General features: G+C 36.1%; 1 protein-coding gene across 1 annotated transcript in view; it reads right to left on the bottom strand.

The window, feature by feature from the left end:
• The window catches only part of ADAMTS6 (ADAM metallopeptidase with thrombospondin type 1 motif 6), a 124,216-nt gene that overhangs the window by 3,685 nt on the left and 99,863 nt on the right, over positions 1-20,668 (bottom strand). The window contains exons 21-24 of the mRNA XM_026036989.1: positions 13,271-13,400; positions 9,394-9,598; positions 6,732-6,908; positions 5,273-5,429 (exon numbers count right to left, since the gene is read on the bottom strand). Of these exons, the coding sequence (XP_025892774.1) occupies positions 5,273-5,429; positions 6,732-6,908; positions 9,394-9,598; positions 13,271-13,400 (669 nt within the window). The remainder of the gene's footprint in view (positions 1-5,272; positions 5,430-6,731; positions 6,909-9,393; positions 9,599-13,270; positions 13,401-20,668) is intronic.

The following is a 20,668-nucleotide window of genomic DNA, read 5'->3' as shown; positions in this document are numbered from 1 at the left end:
GACCAGTTTTACTTCAGGCTTGGTTCTACACATCAACACTTTCTTTAATGCAAGAGAAAAATAATTTTTGTACCTGCAATAGTTGTGTAAGGGCTTTCCTTCATGCTTTCCTTTTTGCTATATACTGGGCTTACTGCATATAGGCAGGTAAGTCTCCCAGGAATGGAGAACAAAAACTCTGCCACATGGAGTAAGGATTCCTTCTTTTCCATCCCTACAACTTTTAGGTTGTATCTACAGTAGCTTGTGGGGCAACACTGCTGGAGTATGCTGTGATTCTCACCTGGCTCTGTCTCCTTTCTGAAGGAACAAGGTGGGAATAGGGAATAGATTAGTTTGGTCCCTGCCCAATTTTTGTTCTGACATAGTTGGAATTCACAGGTGAATGTGAGAGTTGGGCAGTATGAGAACTCAGGTTTTCCAGCTCAGATGTAGCTACTGTGGATTTACTTTGCACTGGAGTGGCTATTCTGGTAAGTGCTTGATAGGGGATTTACATTTTCAGGAGAGGCATTTGGATATTTTCTTCCAGGCTGATAATAAAATAGGACTTTGGCAAGGAGCTTTGCTTCATATGTAGTAAGATGGAAGAAATATATTTGGAGAAAAAGCAAAACCCACAAATTTGAATTGCAAAAAATGATGAGGTGGGAAGAATGAAATCGGATTAATTTTCCAGAAATTATTTTTTTTCTCAAAAGAATGCTTTCATTTTTCAGTCTTATAAGATTGCATTCAACACTGGTGCCCTCCCACAATTCCTCTCAAATACAACAGTTATAAGGAAAATATGAATAAAAAGGAGAGGAACCAGCAGTATTTTGAGCATTATCACATTTGCATTGATCTAATATCTAGAAATGAAGACGACTGAAAGCCAGGATCCTGTTGCTCCAAGACATGATAGATCAACAGTCCTTAATTCCATGATATCTGTATGCCAAATATCAAAGAGATCGCAAACCGATATACCAAACAACCACAATTAGCAAGCACAATCTTTTAGCTGTTCCTTGCCATCTTCTTTCTACTTACAGTCTCCCAGGGCACTATTTTTCCTCCAGGACATGCAGTTATGGATAGTGAGCACATAGTATGAGCATAGTGTGGCATCAAGTTATGTGCAGATGAGAATGTTTTATATCCAACCCTAGGAAAGCATTAGTGGGACCCTGAATCCTAAGGTCTATACTGAGTGGTATTTCTGATAATGGCACTGTGCATGTCTTCAGATGGATGAGTAGAGGTGTTATAACTTTCATTTCATTAACAAAAATAAGATTTTTTCACAGATTTTTTTAATCCATCTACCAAACATTTTTATTCATTTATTTCCTATTTTGTTATTCTTAAATTGCAATCAGAAGTCAGTAAAAAGGCCTGAAGAAAGACCTATTGGTGCAGTGAATTGAAACACATATATTTCTCTGAAAGCAACTGCATAAGATCCCTATTTTAATTCAAGCAGGTCAAGACATCTTCCAAAAATATTTTAAGTCTTTGTGTTTATGAGGTCTGAGAACATGGAAAAGCCTGGGGTAAATTATAAATGACACGAAGAATAAAAAGATTCACTTAATCTTGATCGAGATCGCTCAGTTCTCAGAACAAACCTCACATACATTGTCTTTAGCTAAATACAGGTAAAACCACTAACTGGAATTTTAGTAAAAGTAGGATTTGAAATCATCTCCACTTTCTTTTATTTACCTTGTTCTTCCTATTGATTAAAATTGGACCCTGCTCAGTCAATGCCATTAGGATAGCAGGGAGATGGGAGTGCTCTGGAAGTTGCCCATAACTTCTGTTTTAAAAATCAGTTTTGAAAGAGATATGGTGACTTCTATGGTGAATAGCCTATTCTTCCTAGGGCTCTCGCTGAATGGGAGAGGGTTAGAAGAACTGCTCTTACTCACAGTAGCTACTGTTAATAAGTTTCAATAAACTACATGAATTAACCTCTCATTGTCTGAACTCTGTGGCCAGATCAAAGTATTCCATGATATTACATATCATATTACAGTAATAAAATCACAGAATGTCACTGTGCTTTCGGCTAAAGAGACTGCCGCAAGAAAAACTGAAGTGACATAGAAATAGATAGAACAGTGTTTCAGGTGAAGTTTCAGGTGACCTTCAGCAGTATAGATTTAAAGAATAAAATCACTCGAATATATCAATTCCCAAGGTACATGCTGTCCACAGTTCACTCCAACAGCAAATGAAATGTTACCCTCATCAGTGGAAGCCTGTGAAAACCTCATCTACAATACTCCAGCTCTCAGTAAGGCAAAATGAAGTTTTCTGTTTCACAGAAAACAAAGAGCTAAAACAGATGTTAAATGTGACAAGATTTATCATAAGTTTTTTTTACTACTTCTGAATGCCCACAAGTTTGACTTTGCCATTTCATGCAGACAAGCTACACTTTCCCCAAGAGAGCATTTGAGCTCTACCAGTTGTGGAGTAGCTCAAGGTTTCTCAAGAAAATATACATTCTTATTGCGGATCAACAAAATTAAATTCTCCAGAAATTCCTGAATGTTTCCCATAGGCATTAGGTTGGGAAAACTGGAGTTTGGAGAATGAAGGGAATTAGGAGGCTTGCTGGGATTTGGAGCTGGAAGGGAAACCTCGCTGCTAGTGGGACCTTGGTGCAGGCCCCCAGCCTGCTGCTGCCTTATGTCACTGCCCATGTGGATGAGAGAGATGCAGAAGCATCTCATGACAGAGAGGGGCACAGAAACACAAAATATGGACACACAGAGGGCCAGACCATAGATTTTGCTTTAGCACTGTGTGCCCTGTATCCTGCAGCCAGCCAGTCCTTACTAGATACGTTTCGTAGCACAAACACTGCTCAGCACTGTGGTGCAGAAGGGAGGGCTTCTGCATCCTGCATTGGTAACTCACATGGCCAGAAAGAGGCAGTGAGAGAGAAAAGATGGAAAGGAACAGGCTCAGGCATGACTGCTGCTCAGCAGAATGTTTGCTGAGTGCAAAGCCCAACAGCAACTGAACAGGGAAAATTCTTATATCAAGGGGTCTTGGCTCATGTAGCCAAAACACAGAAAGTCCCTGCTGAGCCTAGGCTCATTTTCACTCTCCCTGCTCCGTCCACTAGCTGCAGCAGCTGTTAGCTGGTTTCTAGACCCATCCCTAGGCCAGGCTGCCAAATACAAGTGCCTGATATAGCAGAATTATCAGCTGCATTTGCAGGTATGTAACAAAAATATACTCAAAACTCAAACATTTCTTCAGTAGGGACAAATCATCACTTTAAATGGAGGGAGAGAAAAAAAGAAAAAGAGACAGAGAACTGGAATTACTGAAATTGTCCAAGCAACTGCCTGTGCTTTGGGATAAGTGGCTGATCTTTCCAAAAAGAACGTATTTTTACATTACAAAGACCTGAGATTGGTTGGGCTCTTTAGGATTAGTTAGTTTGTGAAATCTAAAAATCTTTCAACCACCTCTAGTATACGGTGAAAAGTATGTGACCCTATTTCACTAAGATTTCACTAACATTTCACTAAGACAGTTTTGTCAGGAAGACTCCAAGGATGAAGTTATTTGACCCACTGTTTTAAAAGATGACAGCTCCTATCGTGTCTAAAGGATTTTTTTTTAAGACCAAAAATGTAAGCATAAGATGTGCAATATACGCACATTAATTTGCATACACTTACAGTCTGTACTTCTTATATTGTGTTTAATAGTAGTTATGAAGATATATATTTAATATATATTTGCAAAAACATTTAAAAAGTGCAATTCAAAGACAAAATTTTTATCTGATTTTGGATGAGAGCATTTGCAATATTTCATGACTGGGGCCAGGCACTTCTCAGCAGATACATGTAATTTAAAATGTTAAATTAACTTGGAGAATACATTTATTTGTAAGCCATGCCTAACAGCTTACGAATATTCAGTGGTTTCCAGTAAGTACCTTCAATGCTGGACAAAAGCAAATTGTGGTGCTAAGAAGCAATGTGACTGCTGGGAACTGTATTTATTAGAAGAGATTGTACTATCTCTTTTTCCTCTTATTTTTTTCCTACGACTTATTAGCTCGGGCAATGTACTGTGCTAATGAGATCGCGTGGCTGTCAGTAAGAAGCTGGCTTGTGCCTGGCCAACTCAGAGTGCAGGCCAAAGAGCTGAAGTCCATCTGGAATATCGTGCAAGTAAGTGGTTTTCAACATTTTCAATTTGTGGATCCCAAAAAATTTCCAGTGAAGGTTTAGGGCCCTGGAAAAGCCTAATGCCAACAAGCTTGCTTTTCATAGTTGTGCAGTTCAGTTCCACTTTATAGTGGTCCATGACCACCCAGTGTCCATTGATCACACATAGAAAAACCCTGATGGCATCCACATCTGTAGGAGATCATCATATTTTCCTGATAATATTAAAGAATTACTAGTGTAATGGCTATAAATAATGACTCGATCTTTTTTTCTTGAAATTAAAAGGAGACTGAGACTAAACTGTGCCCACTTAAAGTACTTTATTACCTTACTTTCTTTGGAAAGACAACATCTGTGTTTGGAAGTAAAGTAAGACTTAGCCTTGGAGCTTTAAAGGGCAGAAAAAATTCCTACACTGATAATCATCACCTAAAGATTACTTAACAGCTCTAACATAAAAATGAGAATTAAAATATCTAAGGAAAATTCTATTAGAAGGATACTTTTCAAATGACAACATGGGATAATAAGTGTCTTTCTAAAATTGAAACTTCCAAGCAATAAAATACAGTTTTTATGGAGAATCACTAGTGTATTTCTCGGAAGATTTTAGCAGGCTCCATTTCATTATAGACATCTCCATCTGACATACTTTCATAACAACTTTGAATCTATGCTATGGACTGAAATGTAGAAAGAAAGTACGAAAAGAACATCAAATTAGGGGAAACTGTAGCCTAAATTTGCCTTTTCTGTGTATAGGGAGCATTTGTTCCATAGAAATAGGTTATTAAAATTGAAAGTGGTTGGAGAATCCATGTAAAAAATACCATATATTATAGTAAGAAAAGTTATGTCAAATATGCCTTTGGGATGTCTATGCCTTTAAAGAAGGCTGCATTATTCACTTTGACTTTGAACTACCATAATTGATTAGAAAATAATAGCAAAAGAAAAAAATCACAGTCTGGGAGATGATATAATATACGTTTTTGTTAAGAAATGTATGTCTTTTTAATAAGCACATGCAATAACACTCTTTTCTTTTTCCAGAATAAATTATATTAGGATGGCAAACTTACCTTCCGTGTTGGAAATGGGAGTACTGTCACATTTGCTTTCACACTGTTGCATTGATGGAGGTCTGAGTGTTTCTGGACACTCACTGGATGCTTGTCCGGTGTACGAGAGGCACTGTACTGTTCGCATCTGCTGCCCAAGGCCACACTGTGCAGAACACTAAAGATAAGACAGATAAAGTGAAGCAACTTGGATCCAATTCTTAAACACAAAGCAAGATAACAGGAGAACAAAACAGAACCAAAAAAAAAAAAAAAACCCAAAAAACAAACAAAAAAAAGGAAATTAGGATCCTTGATTAAACATAGGTATTTTTTCTATAAAACAGTTTAGAATTCTTCATTTTTCGAAGTATATAAAGGACTTGTCTTTCCAAAAAACCAAAACACAATGCAACTGCCTGAATGAGCTCAGATTTAAAGTATGAGAAGTTAATTTACTCTATTTCATGTAAAATCTCTACCTTTCAAGAGGGAAATCTTAGTTTTGAGCAAAGAAAAAAAATCAAAGGCAAGGAGAATTGAAATAGGCTAGGAAAGTAGTTTTCAAAAAACAATATTTTGCAATTTCAAAAAGAATTATTTTTATAACTAACCAATGATTTAGGCACTTGTATCAATTTAGGATAAATATGCATTCAAACAACTAGCATAAAAGATTGACTGCATTTCAATTACACTGTAATATCACAGATCATTTTCCTGTGATTAGTTAAGCTAAAGTATTTCCATTACTGGTAAATTACTCATAAAACTTAGAAACTGAAATATCAAGACACTAATCATACTTCAGATGTTAAATCATAATGATAGAGGAAAAAAACAGTATAAGTTTTACAGAAACATTGTATATAACACTGTTCAGCCTGTGCTGTGACAATTTAGAACCTGATTTGGTAATTAAGCATATTTTACGTAAAATTTTATAATTTTCTGAATGTTCTTAGAGCTGCTGTGTACCTTTTTGTACATTTACTAAGACAGTATCAGCTTTATATTACCATCATGCTTCTCAGATGAGTTCAATGTGTTTTAAATATATTAAATCTTCCAACGTTACTGCCTCACAACATCTCCTTCCACAAAACTGTAATAAGCATTAATTACTGTAAAAATAATGCATATGAAAACTCATCCTATAGAAACCAGTTTACTCTCAGCAAATCCTGTTTGATAGCTCAGCAGACAACCACCATTCTACCTCTCATTTCAATCTTCGGCAAACAAGGGAAAAACAAGAAGACTCAGATTCACAGATTCACAGAATATTTAAGGTTGGAAGGGACCTCTACAGATCATCTAGTCCAACCTTCCTGCTCAAGCAGGGACTCAAAGAAATGTCTCTTCTTGGTTTCCATTAAACCTTTATCCATAAAAGGTGCTGCTGTGTAGGAGACTAACAGTAAGTGTTGCTGGTAATAATAATATTATAGTAATATAATGCTCACATGGACTACCTTACCTGTCCCCAGTCTCCAGTAACCCAGCGAGGAGGAGGACACCGGCCTAAACTGCAGCGGATGCGGACTGGAGGTTTGCTTTCCTCTTGGCACTGAGCAGCTGGGAAAGTTTTTAAAAGATCGCTGCTTTTGCAGAGAACAATTCGGTGCTTAAATCCGGGGCCACACTTTGGTGTGCACTGAAAATATATGGATACAAATAATGAAAAGGCCAAGTCAGTAGACGTACCCAAGATACTGTTAGGAAACTACATGAGATTACATAAATATTCTTATAACTAAATTATAATCACCTTTTCCCCAAAATGATAATTTTCAAATGCTTAGAAACTCAAATAACCTACTAGACAACTGCTGTAAGTTAAATAAGTCTTAATTTGATAAACGTTTTCCTCTGCTCTTTGTATTTTTGCTATCGTATTACTATTTGCTTTTTTAACATAAAAGCTTTTAGGATAGGTTTAAGAAAAACACTTTGCACATTATCAGAATTCCTCACCGCGTGATCATCTTTGTCCTGCAAGCATAACTGCACCATCTGCATCAGAATCAACTTCTGATAGCGTAAATCCTATACAAGGATTATTCTAAAACTTTCAAGAGTGGAACTGTCTTTCATATGCAAGCAGCCTCAGAGACACAGTATTATCTGAGAAGTGGAAATGAAGCAAAATTCAAGATGTGGAATGTCGAAGACATTCCACATTCAAATAGGTCAGCACATAATAAGGAAAAAATATATATATATCTAAGATTCATTTTTGGAAAATGACTTCAGTAATCCAAACTTCAGAATTGTATGCCTATTTCTATTCTATTCTATTGTATGCAATAGAATAGACAATTCTAAATTAAAGACAATTTAAAGCAGTTTCATAGTACAGTGTAAAATATTGATACTCCTGGAACATACATCAATGTGCATGTATATACTTCTTCACCTCAAAATAAGATTCATGAGAAGAAAAACTCTTAGTGGGAGTCACCTAAACTAGTCAATGAAGATCTGACAGGTTTATGCTCCATCTCATCTCTGCCTTGTATCTTTAAGTGGACTGCCTTGTATCTTTAAGCGGACTGCAAAAGAGGAGTGATCTCCATTTAGAGTTTATAATTGTGAACTTCCAAATCTATCAATCAATCAAACCTGATTTTTTGAGCAAAAAGTAGAAGCAGATTCCCCTACCTAGATGAGTGCTTAAAAATCACATGTACTAAATCTCCTGTTGGCATTTAATCTTTTAAGCATTCTGTGAAAAGCAAACAGACAATATGCAGGCAGTTGGGCAGACTGTCCTGCTGTCATCAGAGTGGTCTACAGATTGATGATCGGTTCACTTTGTAAAACTGGAGGAGGTAGAGGCTAGCATCTCCTTAGAGGTACAAAGAATTATATTCTGAACCCTGGAAAGTTAACGTTAAGGTGCAAAAGAAAAAGCTATCAGCTGATGACCCTTACTTAAATCCAACCAGTGGCTACAGCTATATCTCACATGGAGCTCAGCCACTAGGTACGCTCCAAGGGTGTCTTATGTCCTCTCCAACATGCCTTCTAAGTTGAGGCCCTCAGAGCAGGTATGTGTGGGACTGTCTACTGTGTGATTCATTTGCTTCCAGCAAGTGGTTGCCTCTCACCTTTTCTTCTGTGTCAAGGCAAGCAAGAAGCTGAACTGCTGATAATCAGTGAAATAAATGTCAAAAGACAATGCGCCTAAGGAGTGTCATAACCTGTAGAATTTGTAAGCAAATCAGAAACTGCCTAATTTATTGTATAGACACTATTTTTTGTTAGTACTGAGAAAATGTCTAGATTTTCCACTCAGAAATCAGGGACAACTATAAAGGACAAAAAGAGCTTACAAACTGTCAAGTGTCCTGGTAGATACTGATGTAAGAGTCTTTCACTGAACAGTCTTTTTCCACTCATCCATTATTTCCTTCTTGCTCCTTTTCTTTTTACTCTTTCCAAGCCACAGATTCATTTTTGAAGATCTGAAAAAGCCTTTATCTTTTCAGGGAGGGGCAGGGACTATCTTAAAACCTTTCTGCCTTGATTTTGATGCTCTACTTCTGGTGTAAAAAAGGCAGTTAGTAACTAGGGGCAAAATGTTGCTGAAAGCAGCCACGTTTCTATGGGTTCAGTATATAAAGCAGCCAATTTTTGTAAAAAGATTTTAAAAAAGATCTGTTATCCTAAAACCGTACAGAATTAGAGATATTTAGCTATAAAGTTTGCGAATGACTGTCTTATCATATCAGATTATTTCTAAAACATGGTACATTACCAAGAAATTCAGAAAACAAGCAACAGTATTAGCATGGTAAGTTAACGAAATTTTTTTTCAGATGTTTCCATTATATTTTACTATTTACTTTACTATTTTATTTACTATTATGCATTTATAAGTGCATCTTTACTGTTTTTACCACTTCAACTATTCTATATTACAATCAATATCAATCTTAACTTCTTAATCTTAACATAATTGACAAAATATGTGAAAAGAAAAAAAAAGAAATATGATGACAAAAATTGCTTCAATACTGTAATTAAATTGTGTTCCGAATTCCTCATTAACTTGGCAAGCAGCAGTAGAAAACATCCAGTGGCTAGAGCTCTTGCTTTGACTATTGCCAATGAGCTAAGATTGCAAATTTCCTTACTTCTGACCAGTCCAAAGCGACCCACTGTGGGGGACAGGACTGGTTATTACAGGGCTCTTTTTCAACAGGCCGGTGTGTTAAACAGTTAGTATTTTCCAGTGTCTCCTCCTCAGAAGGTCCAATCTTTCTGATGCAGAGAACTGTTCGTGAACGCATTCCACCATCACAGGTCTTACTACATTCTGACCAATCTCCTATAAACCATCTGGATAGAAAAAGTTGGGAAACTCAGTTAATATATTTCAGAAATGGAAAGGATAATTACACAACCTCAGAAATCAAATAGTTTAGATTACTAAATATGAATCAATCTTAACAATACAGTTAAACCATTGTGAAATAAGTAAGAACCTTATGGACCATCCCAGTGATACATTTTGATTCATGTTTTACTGCAGTAATATTTCCCAATAAAAAAAGTACTTTGTAATTTTCATAGCAACTCTTTCCAACCTAGGCTGTAGTAGCTAAGTGTTGAGCCTGAAAAACAAACAAACAACAAAAAAACCTTCAATCACTTAGGTGGATTTGCATCGTAGTTACATGAAATTTTCCATCTGAAAGTGGTTTTCAACTGCTGGAAATATTTGGGAAATACTGCAATAGATCAAAGCACAGTTTAAATGCAGAGATGCATTTAAAAGCATTGCAGTGAGTGCTCTCTACACTCGCAGTTTGTTCTGCAAATGGGGCTTTCCAGGATTTTTGTCCAATTATGACAAACCATTATATATTTTTTTTTACTATATAGAAACGCAAACCATTCTTATGCCTTAGAGTGAGAAATGTAAACACTAGTAAAACATAATTCATCATACAAAATGACCTCACAATTATTTTTAAAGATTTAAATCACTGCATGATAGCTTGAGGGAACTTCCAAATGTTTGTACATAAATGTTACAAGTCAAGAGATGTGCACTATATTTAGATTACTCGAGTGTTGCAGAGGAGATTAACAGCTGTTAATCTGGCTGTAAAGTTTAAATTTTGCTTTTTAATGGATGAAAGGTTAATGCAATTCTATTCAGTGGAAATATATCTTCAAATATGTTTATAATCATGTTTATATTGATATCATATGTTACAGTAATTGCTTACTTAGTTTTAAATGGCTACATAGGCAAGAAGGAAAAAGTGGCCACAAAAGCAAGCATGGAGGAAAGTGCTCAATAAAGGACAGGGAGTGCAGCAATGGTAGGAAGCTACCTGGAGTGATACACTGTCTCCTGATCCAGAAGCCTTGAATTAGCCTCATTTAATAAAAAAAAGAATAATAATAATAAAAAAGAGAGAGAAAAAAAAAAAGGAGAGAATATTCCACCATGATTTTCATCATGCTTTTGTCTGTTGCCTCCCTCTTTGGGAGATACAGCATTTTCATTAGATTGCTACCCTAGCCAGATATTCCAGAGCTAGTTACACTACAAGTTGTTAAACACTTAAGTGAAAGCTACCTTCAAGCGTAATGAAGTGGCATCTCATAACTGGAACTATGTTCTGTGAAAGCACATAAAGAATCTAACTCCTTCCTTCCTGTATACAATCTTCTCTTACCTACCATCTTGAATATAGACTACGCAATTCCCAGATACACATATGACGATGCTACAGAAAACTGGTACTTTTGGTAACATCCAACAAGTCTGTCCACAGCAAAATTCTTACCTTCTACTCTTTTGCCTTACAGTAGGGGAAATATAGCAGGATTCACTGTTTCAACTTGTATGTGGCTTCTGATTGCATTAAATATAACTGATTTTATATTTATTTAGAATTAGTTTTATTTTTACCACATTATTTTGGAGACATTTAAAAGTATGTTTTTGCTTTAATGACTGTGTTTTAAATAAAAAGAATTAACTCTGAAATACAAGAAAATTAAACTTTGTAGCAGTCAGGTATAATAAAGGCAACTGTGATGGCACTGGGAAAGTCAACACCAAGTTAAAAGGTTCTGCCAGAAAAAGATGAGCAAAACCACCAGTATAACCCACTGACTAGAGTGGACAAAGCTAATTTGTGGAACTGTGACAATAGTGTTTCCTGGCTCAGGGTCAGGAAAACAGAACTTCATGCATAGTTTTGCCGCCCTGACATTTGCTTTGCTAGCTGTACTAAAACTTACCTAATAGTTTGGACTCCCAAGCAAGAAGATATGCTAGTGAGAGGAGGGGAAGGGGAGGAATTTCTCCTCAAGGCTGATCAGTGACACTCATGCACATTTTACCCTGAATGCAGATGGGATTTTTAAGTACAAGGCACATTTGGTTTCACATTCAGTATTGAATAAGCTGAATAGATACACTGCCTTAAATCAACCTTGCACAGTTTTAAGCTGAAGCCTGTCATGCTATCTCATGCTGCCAGAAACTGTCAGGTGTGAGATGTTCATAGTGGCTGTTGCATCATCGTGAGGTGAGCTTGGGACTTGCCCAAGATCGGTCATTTTTGGAAATTTCTGTCAAAGGAAAAGTACTGCTACGCTTTTGTGCATTACAGAATGTATCCTGCTGTAGTAGGAACATGGAGCAATCCTTTAATTTTTCTCTGCTAATTTTGAGTCCAGTGAGGCAGACAGATTCCAAATTTGTTGTATTATCCTCATTAGTTTGATTGATGATTATTTGCCAACAAACTTAAGCTTTTGAGAGGAGAGTAAGAATTGAGTGTTAAGATAGTACCATGACTAATTTGCTCAATCTTCTCCACAGTATCTTCTGTGTCTCTATGGTATCACAATACAATATTACGCCCCTTTTCAGGTTCAGGGACCTAAAGTATAATGCTACTGGCATTCAGTTAGAAGAAGAAGAAATACAAGACTTTTGAGAAATAGGATTTTTGGTAACTACCACAGGGAGATCACAACTGTGTTAATTAAGGAAAGGAAGTTTTTGGTCACTCTGTCTAAAGAGAAAGCCTCACTGGCTGACTGATAAATCTAACACTGATATCTATCCTGGTTCAATATTAATGACTTTAGTGTCATTAGTAACATTGAGGTAGTGAATAGCAAACTTTCACTGACTAGTGAATCAATAAATTATTACTATCTCTCTCAACATTTTTTGAAAAGTTTTAACTATTTCAAAGCACAAGAAAGAGCACATGTGATGAAATTATTTTCCAGTACAAAATATCACAGCTGCTTCTAAACAGTTTGTAGTGAGATTAAGCTGTGGGATATGTCCTTTCCAAATTTTATTTTTGAACAAATGAACTGCTGTGTTTCTCATTATTTCTTCAATATATAACACACAACTATCTTTAAAACTAAAAGCAAAAAGGCTTAATCAATCCTAAAGGCACAGAGCACTGTGGTACAGCACTAAGCACCTGGAAGAGAAAGTTGCTTGAGGAAAATACTTTCAGTAGATGCTTTGGCCTACTAAGTAGTTCCTGTGTTTGCTATTTCCCATTTGAAAACTTCAACGCAAATTTTAATGTAACATATTTTAAAAATATGGTAGACTTTTAGTATGTTATGTAACCATATATTGGAATGGGCATGTATGTAGTCTCCGCTCACCTCAAGACTCTTCTGTCATTAGTGCCTTGTAAGTGGCCTCCAGGTCTGTTCACCATCCCCTGACACTCCCATCTGACCAACTTTTTACTTACAGTGACAATACAGTGAGGTAATCCTGCTCCTCAATCACATCAGACTCCTTCCATGTCACAACTGATCTACAGCTAATTCCAGAGGAACAAGCAACCACAACCAATCCCTCCAGAATATCCCATCTAGTAAGACAGAGTCCTAATGCTAAACAAAATATTTATGCCGTATTAGCTCAACAGTTTCTGTTAATGTATTATAGAAATATTTCTATCTGTATAAAATAGATACCTATCTTAGTAATTATTAACTTACTCAGGTGGACAAGGCTCAGTGTTGCAGGCTCTTTGGTTTTCTGGAGGTTTACTGTCGGGATCACAGTAATTGTTCTGCACAACGGAGTTGTCATCCAGCCTTTTACACACCACCTCTTGTTTCTGCACACCTTGGGATGAAATTAAACACCACTAATTAGTAATTCTTACTCTTATACTTACTGTCTGAAAGTATATTTCACCAATTGAATATTAATTCTACTATTCAACTTTAACTGGTATCTCAATTGCCTGAACTAACTGAATGCCTGTGCCCTCTGACCACACAAATTTTTTCATTTTCCTTCAATTTTAGACCACCCCACTGAGAAAGGATTTTAGATTGCTCTTGTTTCCGAAAACAAAGGGAATATATTTATAGATTTACTAACAGATTGTTTTTATTTGTATATTGCACAAAATCCATTTTCCGCCTACCCTTCTGAATAAAAGACACTCATTCCACTTTCCAAAGAAAATAATCGCCAGACAAAATGTGGCCAAATTTCAATGCAGAATCTCTGTTTATGTGCTCTGGTATAAAATAAAACAGCAACACTGGGATTCAGTTTCGCATTTTTGTACATGTCATTCTATAAGCATTTTCTTCATTAAAATAATGGAAGCATTATTCTGAAAGATGCATCTTTTCTCTGTGGATCCTCATTACGTTTGGCACAGATATGTCCTAGCTCCTCTTCCATTATTTAACCATCAGCAGGCAGTTTCAGAAACGATTATAATTCCCCAAACACAGTGAAAAATCACAGCCATGACCATATTTAAAGGTAACACTTCAAGCAGATTTTTCCAATTTCAAAAATAAGATGTAAAGCAAGGTGTTAAAGAATCACTGATATAATGACAACAGTGCAGTTCAGAGTACTGCTGTAAACATGGTACTCAGGGCTTCCTTCTCTGCTTTTAAAATAAGTTGTGTGATATTTGTTTGGAAATATTTGAAGCTTTGGAAGACATTGGAGCTACAATTCATACACAATTCTTATCGAATATAGGCAGTCACGATACTGAAATAATGGATTATTTTTATTATAAGGGTGCAAAAAAACCTAAATCCTTCTTAAAAAGAGAAGGGTTTTTTTTCTAATTTATGAAATGCATACAAATACATGGGAATTAAAACATCTTGGCTTAAAGTATCAGGCAACTTCATTCTACAGCTCTCTCTCGTCATAGAGATGAGTTTTATAGGAGACAGACATTTGCACTATGTAATAAAGTTAATTATATACATTTTTACAAACACTAAACAACCCATTGGAAAAAAAAAAAGCGATGCTCTTTCACCAAACAGTTTTAGTCTTTTTGGTTTTTTTAAACTTGCTCAGCAACTTACCTATTGTTTCCAGTGTTAGTCATTAAGGACAAGAACCAAATGTACTGTGATTCCTAAACTGAGACCTCTAAGGAATTTAGGTATTTAACCCCAACATGGAGCCAAATAAAGTGCTCCTATGAAGTTCTGTGCAAAGAACATGGGGAAATCACAGCCTCCTCTTGTGTGATAGCCCTGAAGCACCCTCTAACAGACTGCAGGAACAGGAGCAGTAGGTTCAAGCCTTTCTCAGGTCGATGGATTCCTACCTCCTCTGAGAATACAGTAACTTCAGTGACTAACCCAGTGGTCAATTTAGTCAGGTAAAATGGCCACAGTGTTGTTGCCAGTTTGTAGATTATTTTGATTTTTATGCAATTACAGTCTTATGAAAAATGTGCAAACCATCTTGTACAACTCAAAATGTACAAACCAAAAACCATAGCTGCCTGTGCTAGATGAATGCCCTTTTCACTGGTTGAAGTCCTTTATTTGTTTTCTTTCCCCTTGCCCCATGAATCTTGCATCCCTGGTTGCACTGTGGCCAGGATAGGCGTTTAGAAAATTTTCACCTTCTCTACCCTCTTAGTTTTACAGCACACATAATATTCTGCTAGAGATGTACTTCTATTATAAATCTCTTCAAAGCGAAATAGGGAACCGATGGACAAGCATGTTATATTCACCATAGCATCCTGCAAAATCTGGGTATTATCTGTTATCTGTAACTAGAGTAAGCTCTGTTAATTTCAGCACTTGCTCTCAGGAAAATTCAACAGTCTGGACCCTATGCACATAAAACATGTGGGCTCATCCCAGAGGTACATGGAATGTCCCTGACAGGGGAGGAGATCACTCAAGGTACCGTTCATGGGCCACAGGCTGCCTGGAGGCAGCTCCCTGTTTAGCTTATGAGGGCAAAGTATCAGCTCTCAGCATCTTGTGACCTCCATTAACCATGTTCATACCAAAAGTGCCTAATGCTGGAGGCTTGACTCCTCTAAAGCTCCTAAATTCAGAGTATCACTGCTACTGGGTAGAAATGTCCTTTTTTAGTATTATTTTTATTACAGCAACATCTAATTTTTCCAAAGCCAGCAAAATGTCTGACATCCCAGGTTATCCATAAATACCATGAACATTTTAAAGTTTTATTTAAGAGAAATAGATGGATTAATAAAGTATATGTCCTACAGCTAAACCAGCTGGATCAATGAATATTTTTTTTCTTTTATCTGGATGTCACAACAGACAGACGTAGGCAACACTAAGCACAGTGCACAAGCCTACCAGATGCCTTTCTGATCGAATCTAACATACACAAATGTATCTAAAGAATAAAAAGAAAATACCATTTCTGAACAATATTCAAACTACTTCAAAAATTGATCAAGCTCCATCTTAAAGCAGATGCCTTTTTCAGCTCTGAGCTTCACAACCTTGAATAGCAGCATTCTAATTTCTAGTTCAGATATTTTAATGCAAAATTTATTTAGTTTAGTCAACACATTGTTTCAGTTTAAATAACTTTGCTTTGCTACTCAAGCCAACTCTTGCAGTCTCGGCATGGAAGTTAGAAATGCCAGTTCCCTTGAACATCCTCACAGCACTCCTATGTATGTGTTCATGATCATTACATCCACAATAAAAGCTGCCCAGTGCTAGAGAGATTTTACTAGTGCCTTAACCAGTGTCACTAAAACTTTCAAAGATATACACCTAAGATCATATTTGCCTTTATCATGACAACAGAATAATATGAAAATCAATCAATAAATCAAAATTTCAAATCAGCACTGTGATATGGCTATTTTATTTACATTTCTATATGTAAGACAATTTTCTTCAAATTCCAATTCTGTTCCTTTATTACCATTCTAATAGAGAAAAAATATAAATCACTGTAAGAAGGAAGAGACAAACCTTTACTAGGTCAGGCTCTACTCTTTAATGTCCTTCTTTCATTCCTGAGTATCAACCAGGAAACCTAAATACCTTGGAAGCTGTGATAAGACGATTCACTTGAAATTCTACTACCCATGTAAATGTTTATAGTTTTAAGGCAGAGACAACAGATGAGATAATAAAAATTTAACTAAAATAAGATGTGAAAAGTCTGTCTTTTTTTGTCATTTTTCAAATCACACTTCACCACAAGAAAAAAAGAGTATTTAAAAACAGTCAGGTCTAACTCTGATGCCAGTAACGTGGTAATGCTGGCTGAAATAGAGTTTATGTTCAGCTCCGGCTGATGAATAATCATTTATCCTATCCAAGCTGTCTTAATTTTCTTGGTTACTAATATAATAACGGGTTGCTCTCATAATGAAGTTTACTTTAAATTTAAAGTAACCATTTTAATTTAATCCTTAAAGAAATAGTTTAATTGCTTAAAGAAACTTACACATACTTCAGAATTACACAATTTAATAATGCATGCCATTCCATCAACTATATTTATGGGATATTTTAGATATTAATATCATGTTTTCACTAAAATTCCTATTGGCACCATACACATTTCCTCCCAAGCTTTGGCTAGAACCTGGCAGCCTCAGGAAATTCATTTCTGAAGAGCTATGCAATAAGAAAATACTCTGAAATACTATGAACACAAAGCATTATTGTGCTCAGTTTTCAAAAAATTTTATGCTAGCCATGGTATTTATTGAATGCAGGTCAGACAGCATATTCTCCACAGACAGCATTCACCACTGTTCACTCACAAAGTGAAGATTCTTTAATCCATCCAGTTGGACACGCTGATTCAGTTTTAAGATGTTCTGCAGTACCTTGCAATATGGTATATGTGATTTGTATATAGGAAACATAATTATCAATTCTTTAAATTATCACTATCTAATTACAGCATTACTTAAAATAATACCACATAAACAAAATTCAGATTCTAACTTCAAAATCTACATGGAAAAAAAAAAAAGAGAGAGAGAGGAGAGAGAGAGAGAGGGGAGAGAGAGAGAGAGGAGGGAGAGAGAGAGAGAAGAGAGAGAGGAGAGAGAGAGAGAGAAGAGAGAGAGAGAGAGGAGAGAGAGAGAGGAGAGAGAGAGAGAGGAGAGAGAGAGAGAGAGGAGAGAGAGAGAGAGAGAGAGGAGAGAGAGAGAGGAGAGAAGAGAGAGAGAGAGAGAGGAGAGAGAGAGAGGAGAGAGAGAGAGAGGAGAGAGAGAGAGAGAGGAGAGAGAGAGAGAACTAGCAACACTACCCAGAAAACAACTGATAGCTAGTTAAGCACTACTGGCTTTGGAAAAATCTTGTTCAATTATCAACTCTTCTTAGTATATGGTCTCTGAAAATAATCTAAAAAGCACAACTAAACAAGTTCATTTATACTCCTGGGGGAATAATTATAAGCAGTTAGACAGAAACATTCTGCTTTCAAATCTACAGATTTATGGTTTACAATAAAAGACATAAAATGTCCTCATAACTGGTCAATGCAATTCTAATAGAAAACAAAACTCCAGTGGTTTAGTGACCATTCTCCCTGGAGATTTGAGATGTTTTACAGATTTCAATTCATAAATAGTCTGCATGACTCTGAGCAGCCCAATTTAAAATTACACAGAGCATATTTTATTCTTAAATTAAAATTGCAGTCATGTTAATGCTGTATCTATTTTTAAAAACAACCCCTCAAAACTGTGGTCTGCAATTGCAACAATGAATAATAAAGATGCCAGTACCAATACATAGTGAATCTTGTATCATTAAAGCTGGTACATGTCGGTTAACCCAGACATACTTTCTGAGCTCACTCATCAGATCACAAGATATTTATCAGAGCCAAACTTACATTTTCCTTGATGAAGACAAGTATGTTTTACTTGTCCAAAGACAGTTTTATAATTCATCTGAGAAAGAAAAACACAGTAGGCACCATTGGTACAACAGTGATCAGCCAAGGAAAGTGAATAGCAATCAAATTACTTTGAATAATAAATTGACAGAATATTTCAAAAAACCGCACAAATATGTAAGGCATTTAACTCATTTGGAGATGAAATCTACTGGAATTAAGTGACATCAAGACCAATGCTTAGGATACCTGGTAAATTCCAGATAATAAAGCATCTTAGATAGAACGGATGTGCACTTACTGTAGTTTATTTTTAATGTCTACAAAAGTAAAACTATACAGATGGATTTTTTCATGTCAGTTGTTGGATTTTCTTTTAAACAATATCACTAGCAGCTCACTTCTTTATTTCAGGAATACACGTTTCTGAACAGAGTCAAACATTTGCCTGGGGAAAACTACAAGATATAAGGAAAGACAAGCATGAGAATAAAACTATAACTCAGTGATTTGTAAGTGACATATATTTTCCTTTTTCTATTTCAGTACTTTCTTTACTTCCTACTTCTCGGTAATCATGTTTCTCCTTAGGAAAGGGGAAACTTGCCATCACTTCCTCCCCTTTACGTATCTTGTGCTACCCTCTGGTACTGTTTACCTGTAGTCTTGGCTAAATTTATCATCCTTTTAGAGACCTACCATATAATAAATACATAGCTGAAACATAAAAATTTGCAAGCAGGAATAATGTGCTTTGAGTGGCACTGCTGCTTGAAATGCTTGTTCAGTGCATCTCTTGCACAGGTGTGAGCAGGCATACAGTAGATTTACGAAGGTTTCCCTTTCAAATGCAACTACATAGTATTAAACACAAGATGATATACTTTTTCTTAACTAGATAATGAATCTATGGTAAACTTTAAGGGCAAGATTTAATTTGCATTGACTATGGAAATATTTTAACTAAGATAGTATTAACCTTTCCTTTCTAAAACTCTTTACTTAGAGGAGAACAGCTACAGTGAAATTTAAGGAAAAGAAAATGTAGTGCTAATGTTTCCAGAGATGAAGAACTAGCTCAGCTAGAATGAATTTACATTTTAAGAAATAAGCTTTTTTTCACACAGAAAATGCTTATTTTAGTGTACAAAATAACAAGCTACAATTCTGTGTTTCCAAGCCTAAGAAGAGACACTGAGATATTAGAGAGAGATTCAATGAGATATTAAAAATGAGTGAAATCATACTCTCAGCCTGCATAGAGGTGCATGAATCCAGGAAGGGAAAAGAATCGCCTGTTACGAGGCATACATTTAATGTAGTTGGTAACTCAGTAGAACTTGCTCTTGGTAAAACTCAGGAAAATACCAAAATTAAGCTTAGATTTTGGAGACATGATTGTCCAGTTTAGTGCCATACAACAGGAAAAATAATGAAAAGCTAAAAAGTGGTTTACTATGAAAATATGTATTAATTACCATACAATTCAAGATTGAAAGAGCATAAACTATTCCTTTCTCTATCTTTCATTTCTGCTTAGTTCTCTGTATAAAGATGCTTGCTTGCAGAGCGACTATGAAATTTTTTTTCTTCTTTAATATGCATGACTACTAAATACATATCCTTTTAGTTCTTGTACTACAAGAAGTCTAACTTCCTCCTTGTCTTTCAGATGCAATTTAAACGTTCTATAGTTTGTCTCTCAAACTTTAATGTTCTAGACCCCTTTTCATAAAGGGGTCTAGACTACTAAAAAGACTACAAAGGGAGAGGAGGTATAATGTCTACTTTGAAAAGAATCCATTAATTTTGGGTGCCTGAGTTTTCAGAATACTTAGCATTACACACATTTTATGGGATGATGAACTCCAGGCAGTTCCCAGAGACTTCACCATGACTGCTCAGGATCTGGCCTTCGTGAGCTGCTTCATGACATTCCACACATACAGCCAAATTTACAACATAGAAATGTCACTCTGGTAGGCTGCAAAACCTCACATTTTTACTACTTTGAATCAAAAAACATACACTAAATAGTAACTCTATCTTCAGACCTGGCCATGGTCTTTGTTATGTAATACAATAGAGTCCAATGCAGAGGGGCCTGGCCCAAACAGTGTGGATTTGTACATGAGGTGCTTGTTAACACCGTCTCAGGATAAGAGATTAGTCCCTCACACAGCCAATAACATAAAATGTCACAGTCACCCTTAATTCTGTCATTTCCTGGCTTCTAAATATTTGCAAAT

The sequence above is a fragment of the Nothoprocta perdicaria genome, unplaced genomic scaffold (assembly GCF_003342845.1).
Source record: "Nothoprocta perdicaria isolate Ctin4 unplaced genomic scaffold, notPer1 scaffold_1, whole genome shotgun sequence".
Taxonomy (NCBI): domain Eukaryota; kingdom Metazoa; phylum Chordata; class Aves; order Tinamiformes; family Tinamidae; genus Nothoprocta; species Nothoprocta perdicaria.
Note: the sequence above shows the minus strand (reverse complement) of the source record. Positions and strands in the feature narration are given on the sequence as shown.